This window comes from Penicillium diatomitis (genome assembly GCF_028827545.1).
Source record: "Penicillium diatomitis strain IBT 30728 chromosome Unknown utg000009l_segment0_segment0, whole genome shotgun sequence".
Lineage (NCBI taxonomy): Eukaryota > Fungi > Ascomycota > Eurotiomycetes > Eurotiales > Aspergillaceae > Penicillium > Penicillium diatomitis.
This window is the reverse complement of record NW_026623181.1, coordinates 1,615,838-1,626,726: the sequence shown is the minus strand read 5'-3', so window position 1 is coordinate 1,626,726 and position 10,889 is coordinate 1,615,838. Positions and strand designations below refer to the sequence as shown.

The window sequence follows — 10,889 nt, the reverse complement described above, 5'->3', positions numbered from 1 at the left end:
GTGATCATCCCTCCCCGAATCCTGTCAATCACCGAGAGTAACACGTGGGGTGCGACGATTTCTGCTCTGATGTCAGGATTGATCGCCCGAGCTCGCTTATTTCCTGTGATCCTCACAAAACAGCCCGTCGGACATGACCTGAGGACTGATGAACTACACTGGAGGATCTCAAGATGATTGATCCAAGGTGGTCAATGTAAGATGGTCCAGGGAAGATAGTCAATGTACAAATTGCCAGAGTGTGATACATCTCACCCTCAACCTCTCCTCTCACCGTGACAACTTGATGGTCAAAATGCATTGAGCGACCGTAAAAAGCATTGAGCGACCGTAAAAAGCATTGAAGCAGGTAGTTTAGCCACCAGAATCAAATAGTCAGCAACTCGACAAATTTCAAGTTCAACGACTGACAATCTGGATGCCTCGTTTCCAAGGCGCAACACGAGGTTACATGGGGAGAAAGCGTGACGGACTAGTGACTACTAACTGACTCTGACTACTGACTCTGACTACTGACTCTGACTACTGACTCTGACTACTGACTCTGACCACTGACTACGAGACAGTACACACTCCATAGTCATACTACTGTATAGCTCACTCTCAGGACGAGTGAAGACTCAATAGCCAGCGAGTAGGGCCGTTGACCTCAGTCGTAGTAGCACCGCCACATTGGACATTCTTCTCTTCCATTTCCACTTTGGGCTTGGCCTCGGAGATGATAGCCAATTCCAGACCTCTTGACAATGGTTCCTTGGATCTTGTCCTCGGGTTTGTTGGGTACCGGGGGACAAAGTAATTCCGATAGTCGACAGTGGCGTAGTGGAGTAGTGGAACTGGACAGTGACACGAGTCTCCTACTGTGATCTCAAGTAATATCAACGCCGAAGAATGATACCACAATGATTGTCCTCCCTTACAAGAGAATCACGACTGAGCAGAAATTTCTCGAAATTTGAGACTGTGCAAAGCCTCGTACGGGAGTTTCCAGCAGACTACTACTTGTGAACCTTGTTGTAATATCGTATCAGTTCTTTCTTGGAGGTACCTAGGGTCCAGGGTAAGCTCCACAGAGGCACAGAGCCACAGACACCTCCATACTCCATGGGTCCATACTCATAGTATACCCGATCCCTTTCCATGAATTCTTGTATACGTCCCGTGAAAAAGAAAAAAAAAAGTCCGCTCTTTTCTGTAATGATCATTCTCGCTCAAATCAATTTTGTTGGACAAAAATAACGGCCCTCTTTGCATTAAATTCAACCTGTCGCGCTGGCCCGGGCAAAGCTGGGTCCACGTGAGTCTTATCGTGCAGAAACACATCGACTTCATCCGTGATGATTGGCCAGCCCTAACCACCACAACCATGCCGAATAGATCCCTTCAAGAATGGATCGAAAATGTGGCAGGTGAGGTTGAAGCAACGTGACGACTCGTCTCCCGAGCTCATATGTACAGTGGTACTGTAGAGTGTAACTGTGGACTATTCCCGCAAATGGAAAATCACCTCCCGAACGAGTTTGACCGCAAGATTGGCTCGGCAAATCAACTCTCAGTCTCTTGGGTAGGTATCACTCAGGTCGCGTTGCCACCTGAATATGGAAGTGAGATCGACGGTGGTGATTAGGTATACAACACATACGCACGGTCAGCGGGGAATGAGCCGCTGGATGTGAGGGATCATCAGAGATAGAACGCCTCGATTGACCCCCCCCCCCCCCTCTGCCCTGAGTAGGCGAGCTCTGGTCGAAATGGGTAGAAGAAGAACCAGATAAATCAGACAGTCCAGAGATACACCCAATATCTGTCCCTTTCAAAGCTCAGCTTCAAACAGCATCAGTGTACCGTCACATGACACTGACGAGACTGCAGTGCGTCCGCCGTCCAGTGCCGTCCACAGCGGACCCGTTCCCTCCGCCGGTGTTCTGTCACTGAATCTACACTACACTATCATCTTGGGAAATTGTCCCCAACTTCTATTCTCACGAAGCACTCTGAAGAGACCAATTGACCGTATACAGGTATATTATGTCAATGCTAATTCATACGGAGACGTAATTATTGCTATTTGCGACAGCTCATCAAATCTTGGTAATTCATGACACGATAACGGACAGCCCTACCCTTGGATATCACATCCCCAAAAGAAACGCAACCCGGGTACAAGAGACCTGTCCAGGAATGAAGGGACATTACGCGGCGTAATTGACGCATCGGCTTACCGACCCATGCGAATGACACCAGCAGCCATCAGTTTCTGGATCTTGATTCGCACAGATGCGTTCTTCATGTGCTCCTGGAGGGCAGCGGGATCACTCTTGGCCTGGTTAAGAATACTCTGCATGACAGGGTCGCCGAGAATGGCCATGATCTAGTGAAGTGTTAGCCACCACATCGCCGAAGAGGGTACAGCAAACGTCAATCAAGTCGGAGGGAATACATACCTCGGGGTCATTCTGGATGCGCTCCATCGTTTGCTGCTCAGTCTCACCAGCGCGAGCACTGAACTGCGCCTCCAAGCACTTCTGTTGTTGCTGCTCAATCTCACGAGCATGTGTACCGTCATCGTGTTCGGCAGCCTCGGTGAAAGTGTCAATGGCACGGTTGTACTCCTTCATAGCAACAAGAGCCTGGCCCTTGCGCATGTAGGCGCGGATGAACTTGGGATCGCGGGAAATCGCCGCGTCACAATCTTGAACAGCTTGGGGGAACGCCATCAGCTTGATCAGCGCCGCAGCACGGTTGGAGAAACCACGAGGATCCTGGGGCGCACGCTTGGTCATCTCGGTGAAAGCGTCCACGGCACCAGGCCAGTCGGCCTCTTGGAATCTCTGCTGACCGAGTTCGCGGGCCTTCTCTGCGAGCTCAGGGGAGATGTAGGCATCCTTCTCTGCGGTGATCTTGGCCTTCTCGGCGGCACGGAGCTTGGTCAGGGCCTCGGGGGTACGGTGCTCGGTGAGGGACTTGTTGTAGTTCTCGATGGCCTGGGTGAGGTCGCCCAGCTTTTCATAGGCAGAACCGATTCGCGTGAACGCCCTAGTGAAGAATAAAACGTTAGATGTGGACTGTTCAAGATCAAACTGCAACTCCAGAACAATCATACTTAGCAGTGAGCTTCCAGTCAGCGCGAAGCTCGCGGCCCTCTTCAACAGCCTTCTGACAGACCTCAATGGTGCCTTGGTAGTCGCCCTTTTCGAACTTAGCTGCGCCGATATTGTTCAGGTATGTGATGTCCTTGTTCAGCTCCCAGGCCTTCTCGTAGTGCTCAATGGCCTTGTCGAGCTCTTTCTTCTTGTAGTAATCGTTGCCAATCTTCTTCTCGGCATCTCCAGCCTCCTGGGCCTTCTTCTTGGCAATCGCCTCTTCGTCCTCGGGCTCTGGTGTGGGCTCCTTCTTGGGCTGGGTGGGGGCAGGCTTAGCTTCAGAGGTGGATTGAGCCGGCGCATCAGCGGTGGGGGCCTCGCCGTCAGCGCCAAAGCTCATATCGATTCCGAGAAGAACACTCATGACCTGCAAGAAGCGAGGATCACGGATCTCTTCGCCAACACTGTTGGGGTTTTGTTGGATCTTCTTCAGCTTGGCCATGAACTCGGCATCGCCCAGCAGGCTTGCGGTCTTGGGATTGCTGGCGAGCTTCTGGAAAAGACCAGGGTCGTTGAACATGCCACCCAAACCACCAGTAGGATCACCCTGGACGCCATCAGCAGTAGCCTCAGCATTGATGGCCCGCTGGACAGCGTTCAGACCGGACTTGGCCTGGTCGTTACCAGGTTCAAGCTTCAAAGCCTCCTCGTATGCGTCGTGTGCAGCCACTATCCTCTTCCTATTAGCCCCCATCTGTGCTAACGAACCGATTCTGTAGTATCAATTTGTATCCACTTACAAAGATCGCCAATACCCCGGTAAGCGGCACCTCTGCGGACGTAGCCCTTGGACCAGTCGGGCTTGATGGTCACGGCTTTGTCGGCATCCTCAAGAGCTTTCTGGTACTCGTTTTGAGCAGAATAGACGGCGGATCGGTTGGAGTACAGGATGTGGTTTTCGGGCTCAATCGCAATCGCCTGTGTGAATTTTTCACTGCGGGAAAAGTGTGTTTTGTGTCAGCGACAGCTTCATGCGACAGCGATAGGTCAGTGAAGGCGGGGTAGAGAAACGTACACTGCGGTAGAGTAATCCTTGGCCGAGAAGGCCTTGTTACCTTCAGCCTTGAGCGCGTCAGCCATTGTTGTGGATGATTTGTACGTAGGTTGATTCGTAACAGGGAAGTTGAAGTTTACGATGAAGTCTGACGATGGTTATTATGTATGAGCTCTCCAGGCCGCGAGCTTCTCGAAATTTCCGGAAGATCATATTCGCCTGAGGCATCAGTCGCGGCGAAATGTCCAAAGCTCCGTAAACGCTAGACCTAAAAAGGAAGCCCTGGATGTCCCCGCCGCCCGTGAAAAAAGTCGCCAAGCGGTCGGTGGGTTTTTGTGATTCACAATTCCTCTGGCTGACAAGACTTTTTCACCTATATTCGAACATTCTCCTGCAATTAGAACTTGTTCGCCATTTTCATGATTCTGTGAATTTCCTCGGCCTGCTATAGCAGTGGACACGGATCATGATTTTCATCGACCCTTAATACTACACCCCAATCGATTACCGCTCACCTCAGCCCAGCCGAGCCTCTTCCCAGCCTCTCTCCGCAGCCCGCAATGGCGTCTCGTGTGACTGAGGTCGCTGCGCGACTTTATGACGCCTGTGTGGAGAGATTTGATGTCGACCATCTCTTTTACCAGCAGGACCTTCTCGGTCTCGATGTGATCCCCAAGGCCGAAATTGACTTGCTGCTGAAATGCACTCAAGCCCTCGTCGATCAAAAGTTGTTTCGACTCCACCAAGGCGCAAACAACCGCCTCGCGTGGAAGATTATATCTCGTGATGATGCTGAAAAGTAAGGCTACTCCAATCCAGTCCTCATACCATAGCCATCCGAAAAGGAGGAGATTGGTCTCTAATCTACCATTCTCTGTATAGACTCCAGAATCTCAACCCCGACGAGAGCTTGGTATACAACGTCATTCATTCGAGCGGCCGATCAGGCGTCTGGATTCGGAACATCATAAGTCGAACGAATTTGCATAAGTCCATCCTCGATCGCTGTGTCAAATCGCTGGAAAGCAAGAATTATATTAAAAGCGTGCACAATGTCAAATACCCGACGCGGAAGATGTACATGCTTGCGGGCCTGGCCCCGAGCGAGGACATCACTGGAGGTGCTTGGTTCACGGATGGTGTTCTCGACGCCAACTTCATCAACAGCGTGGCGGGATACATTGAGTACACTGTCAGTCGGCGCAGCTGGTATGAGGTACCCGCTACCGATCGTGGTCGGAACAAGCGGCTCAAGACGGCCTCTGGCAAAGCGGAGGTGAAGTTGGAGTCAGAGAAGGTTTATCTGCCCTACCCGGCAAACTATTCCGGCTACCCGACCGTTGACATGATCACCAACGCCGTCAACCAGAGTGGCATCACACCTGTGCGTCTAGGTGAAGAGAGCATCGTCCAGCTCCTTCAAATGCTCTGCTTCGATCGGAAACTTGTCGCTCTCAACAACGGAAATAACTACAAGTCCCTCAAGAACCCTGAAGTTGTTAAAGCCAGTCAGTCCAGGAAGCCGGCTGCCGAAGAGGAGGCTGGTGGTCCCATCCTCGGTATGGGCAAAAATGGAATGACCGAGGCACCATGCGGATCTTGCCCAAACATCAAACTTTGTTCTCCTGGTGCTGCAATCAGCCCGGAGACCTGTGAGTATTTCGATCCATGGTACGAGAAGGTCCTTGGCTTCTGAGCGTCCAGGAGGCATGAAACGTGAGACTGGAATCGTTAGGCCCGAGGTATCCTTTTCATTTCAGCCCGGCCTGATCTTGACTCACACACATTCGTCCAGACCTGGGAAGGATTTGAGTGACCACTTATCTTTCTCCACTCACTTCAGGCGCGGAGATGCCCCTGCCCTTGCCCATATATCATCGCAGTGGCGCCATGACCGCTGAAACGGCAACAATGGCAGGATCGGCAACACTGGCAGCCTTTGCAAGCTAAAAGGAACGCGGAAAAAGTATTACTGCATAGCGATGGCGTTTTGTGATTGCTGTTAATGAATAAGCAGCGTCAACCGTACGAAGCCAGCTACGGCCAACTCGGCTCAGAGTCGAAAGTCTGGCTCATTCTTCAAGAAATTGGCTGCGAGAACTCCTGCATCGAGCACTCTGTTTTGAAGAGAAGCGCTCCAAATGGTGTAGAGCAGCAAGACTTTGGTATATATATATGCTTGAAGAATTATGAAACATTCATGGACTTGGTTTGTGCAACTCGCAACCTATATACTAAGCCCAGACGCCTTCTGAGCGCTCGGGGCTCACATTAATATAGAAAACCACTTGTTCGCCTGCTCTCTCTCAACAACTGCGCGTGGTGATTGGACCGTAGGTCGTGTAATTGTTGAAGAAGTCGAGATAAAGTTAGACGCTTAGAGGCTTTTTCCGATATGATTGTCGATCTATGTCCGCGGGTGATACTGCTGGAGCCAGCGAGAACATCATGTGCAACCTTGAAGAGTCGATCACTTTGGCTCATCTATCGAAGCTTTCATGATTAACTGCTGTTATAGGTAATTTCAAATTTCGATGTCACTCTGCTGTATCATGAGCTGCCAATCGCCGACATACAGTGCATGACGAAGTTTCTCTTGCGATACGTTGCCGATCTCCGCATCTCCACCACGTTGGAGGCCGTTGTACACGTGACTCTCCCCACATGGCGCCGGGCGAACCCCGGAAGTTCCATGCCTTCAAGGGTCCGAACACCGCCTGCTGGGGCTAGAGCGGGCGCCTCCTCATCTGGACAAATACCAATGTCAACTCATTTTTTTGCCTTTGACGCGGGAAATCGGGGTTGTGAATAGGGGCCTGAAACTTCTGTTCCATGTGAACTGTTTGCTACGACATCATCAATGCTCCGAATGATCGACCATGCCTCGATCTCCGGACCGCAACGCGCTGGCGCTTAAGCGCAAGCTGCAGCAGGCCGAATCTTACTCCGAGCGAACTGAGCCTGCATCAAAGCGTCATCATCTTCAAGGCTATGATCCGAAGGCCCCTTGGCTTCATGAAACGAAGCCCATCAGTGGATGGCGAACTTTTGGGAACCCAGCAGTGCACAGTTCACTGCCCTTGGCAAACATGGTCTCTGCGGTTCAGGACTTGATTGATCCCGAATTTGATCCACTGACAGCGATTCTCGACGACGAGCCGCGCTTTTTGAAGCCGTTGCCAGATCGTATTGCACCAGAAGACTTGGAGTTCTTGCGCTTCCGCGGGGCTCTGTCTATTCCGGAGACCGGTCTTCGAAATGCGTTGCTACGGTCTTATGTTCAATGGGTCCACAGTTTCATGCCTGTCATCAATTTGCAAGAATTCTTGCGATGCGTCGCGGAGAATGATCCTGCAGGGAGGATTAGTGTTCTACTATTCCAGGCGGTTATGTTTGTTGGAACAGCTTTTGTCGATCTTCAGCATTTACAAGACGCCGGATACTCCACGAGAAAAAGCGCACGTGAGAGCTTCTACATGCGCCTGAAGGTAAACTCGATTACCTGTCACAGAGCTTTAGATGGTTCATCAAGCTGACAAGTGCTTGCCACGCAGCTGCTTTACTCGCTTGATTGTGAAGAGGATCGCATTGCTATATTACAGACTTTGCTGTTAATGACATACTGGTCAGACCCTGACAACAGCCTTCATCGAGACATTTGGGACTGGATCGGCATCTGCAATACCCAAGCCCATTCCATTGGACTTAACAAAGATCCACTCAGTGGTGACATCGATCCCAAACTTCGGCGGCTTCGCACACGGATCTGGTGGTGTATTTATTCACGCGATCGCCTAATCGCAATGGGTATGAGGCGTCCACTCCAGGTGAATGATGGCAACAGCAACGTACCTATGTTGAAACTGGATGACTTTGACTTTGAACCTTTCTCTCAGTCGGTGCAAGCTTTGTTTCATTGTCGACAACTCGAAGATACTTCACATCAAAAGCGCCTGGCGACCATGTTCATCGAGAAAGTGAAGCTTTGTCAATGCATTGGCCGGGTGTTGTTTGCTCAGTATGCTCCCTCTCAACGCCAATTCGGCGTAACGGACCGTACGACAGTGACATTGGTTCCTCGACAAGCCTCTGAATCCGAATTCACAAGGTGTAGCCAAAAACTTGAATCCTGGCTGAGCTCGCTACCGAAGGACGCGCAATTTATCCCTGAATCACGGAGCAATTTCCGCGACGGTGAAGAGGTACTCTTATTACATGGAGCTATGCTGCGCATGCTCTACCACGCCACCACAAGTGCCCTGCATCGACCATGGGCCACCAACACCAGAGACCAGTCCAAGACACGCCAGGAGCGGCAAAACGTGGCCCAAATGAAGATGCAGGAGGCGGCCACAGGAATCACCCATATCATTCAAGGCCTACACCAACTGAACCTCACGCGCTTCCTACCGCAGACGGGAGTCACAGTCATACTCCCGGCCGCGGTAGCTCATCTCTCCAATTCCTCTTCCGACAATCCCGCTGTTCGCGAGAACAGTATCTCCAATTTCCAACGCTGTGTTCAAGTGCTCCATGGGTTGAAAGACATCTATCCGGCTGCCGGCACCGAATTCGCCAACTTAGTAGCCGCGATCAAGATGCAACCCGGCAACTGCGCCTCCAATGCATTTTACCGAATCATGCAATATACATTCGACACCTCCACATCTCCCTCGCACACTGATGTCAGGAGACCAAGTATTGCAGACGCCGTCACGAGAACAGAGACTGGTCAAAGACCAGAAAATCCACCTACAGAATCTTGGGGTGCCGCACCGATGATGACAAACGTGTCAACGAACACGAATCAACAGACCACTCCAGTCACGGCCCACCAGGCTCGAAACAAAAACCAACAATATCCCTCAATGAACCAACAAGAGAACAAATCTCCTTCAATCCCAGCCGAAACACAAGGAGATAAGCGACGCTCATTCCCAAACGACTTCGACGATCACTTTGCACTTCCCACTCATAACCTGACGCCAGGGTCCGAGAATCCTTTCTCCTACCTCTCTTTTGACTTCAATTCGTTTTTGGACATACCCTCTCCCTCAACGAGTACTGAAAAAGGTTCACTTCAGAGCCTCAATTTCTCACCATCCGCAGACCTAGACGGCATCGACTGGGCACAGGCCTTCTTCCGAAGTACGCCCCTTGCGGAGCCTGGTAATCCCGGCGAGGCAGTCAATTACCAAAGGTCGCCACCAATGCAACATCAATCACAATCAGACAAAGAAGCCGAAGCGGCAACGTCTGATATGTTCTCTTTCCCTGTTGATGTTGAAGAGGACCGTTCTGTAAATCGCGAGTATGGTGTATTTTCTGGCGGCCTGAAGAACATCACGGGAGATCTTGACCGGGATCTGGGCTTCCAGAGTGAGGATGAGAGGGTTTGAATATTTGAATCTTGATATTTGCTCTTGCCGAGATCGCGCTCTTCAGTCAAGATAACCTTTCCTGGATTGATAGCTGGTATCAAAATTTGAGTTCACCTTGAGACCTTTCGATAGATACTCAATACGTCTAATCCGGCCCTCTATCACTTTCACCACCTCTGTGTACTACTCTCTCGTGCGGTGCTTCTAGAAGCACACCCAGAAAACAAAAGTGAGAAAGACATATTACTGCAGGGCGCACTGTCTCCCGCGATGAAATATTGTACATCATATGTGAAGGCGTAGGCAAAAGTGCGGACTCCGGGAACAGAAAACTTACTCCATACAAAACAAGCGTTTTCTCATGCTCGATGGGCGAATCTGCGTCTAAATGGATTATTCTGGCCACGTCTACCAGCCCTTGAGATCTGCTCATGTGCGACAAAGACTCAGGAAGCCCTCAATGATGCGTCGCAGTTGAGCAATATCGGGACTTTCCGATTCCCACGCCTTCAGCATGGATATCACGAGAAGGACAGCGTCCACCCATCGGGATGGCATGATGGAATCGAATGCTTTGTCTGCATGGGTACTGTGATGATGATAGTGTGATTGGAGATCCAGCTTGACAGCCAACAAAGCCAGTGCGCTTCGGGAACAGCTTCGTATCGTTAACCACGTGCCTTGATGGCGATGGAGTATTCCTTCTTCGTTTCCCCCAATTCGCCGGACTACGTTCTCAAGATATTCTCTTGTCAATTGGTGGGTGGAATCCAAGGTCGATGATGATGGGTGATGTGTTCCAGCAGAGTCGCTCGGCTTAGTATCATTGAGAATTGCCAAGATTGATGGAAATCGTAGTATTTCGATGATGTCAATGTGGTGGCCGCGCAGAACCCACGGCAAAATATCGTATAAGGGCTCTGTGGACGTGGGTGAGAAACGCATGGATGGAGGTAACCATTTCAACCTGACACAAACGATAAGCATCACCGTCATTCAGGTAGTTGGGACATGATTTGCATACCATTGTTGGAGCTGGAGGTCGAATTCGGCAACGCTGTTTCGGAGAGAACAATTTCTATCCGAATGACTATCCTCGCGGGAGTTGTTACCTTCGCTATGATCGTAGCGATAGGTCAGGACACGATATTGCATTCTTTTTAGTGCAATTTCGCCCAGGTAAAAAAGCCATCCTTTCACAAGAAAGCCCCGATCGGTGTCTGATGGTGAGTCTTGATTGCGTTCTGCGGCCGTTTCCTCATGTTCAAAGTTTGGGACTGACGGGAAAATGTTGGGATATTGAATGCTACTGATTCCGGAGCCTGGTAGCCCTAATTCAAGTCGAAGTTCACTTGGAAAAAATGCAAGAGT

General features: G+C 50.6%; 3 protein-coding genes across 3 annotated transcripts; 2 read left to right on the top strand and 1 right to left on the bottom strand.

The window, feature by feature from the left end:
* Positions 1-2,218: 2,218 nt before the first annotated feature.
* sti1 (Hsp90 cochaperone STI1) lies at positions 2,219-4,223 on the bottom strand (the record flags this gene model as incomplete). The annotated part of the gene is made up of 5 exons (XM_056936576.1): positions 2,219-2,371; positions 2,445-3,036; positions 3,104-3,842; positions 3,884-4,077; positions 4,159-4,223. The coding sequence occupies 5 exons, from the start codon at positions 4,221-4,223 to the stop codon at positions 2,219-2,221; spliced, it is 1,743 nt and encodes a 580-aa protein (XP_056788511.1).
* Positions 4,224-4,697: 474 nt separating this feature from the next.
* On the top strand, positions 4,698-5,833 carry N7539_006974 (RPC34 RNA polymerase subunit family protein; the record flags this gene model as incomplete). The annotated part of the gene is made up of 2 exons (XM_056936575.1): positions 4,698-4,936; positions 5,020-5,833. 2 exons carry the CDS (start codon positions 4,698-4,700, stop codon positions 5,831-5,833), a joined length of 1,053 nt encoding a protein of 350 aa, XP_056788510.1.
* Positions 5,834-7,016: 1,183 nt separating this feature from the next.
* Positions 7,017-9,536, top strand: N7539_006973 (transcription factor domain-containing protein; the record flags this gene model as incomplete). Its single annotated transcript, XM_056936574.1, has 2 exons — positions 7,017-7,625; positions 7,692-9,536. 2 exons carry the CDS (start codon positions 7,017-7,019, stop codon positions 9,534-9,536), a joined length of 2,454 nt encoding a protein of 817 aa, XP_056788509.1.
* Between the last annotated feature and the right edge of the window lie 1,353 nt (positions 9,537-10,889).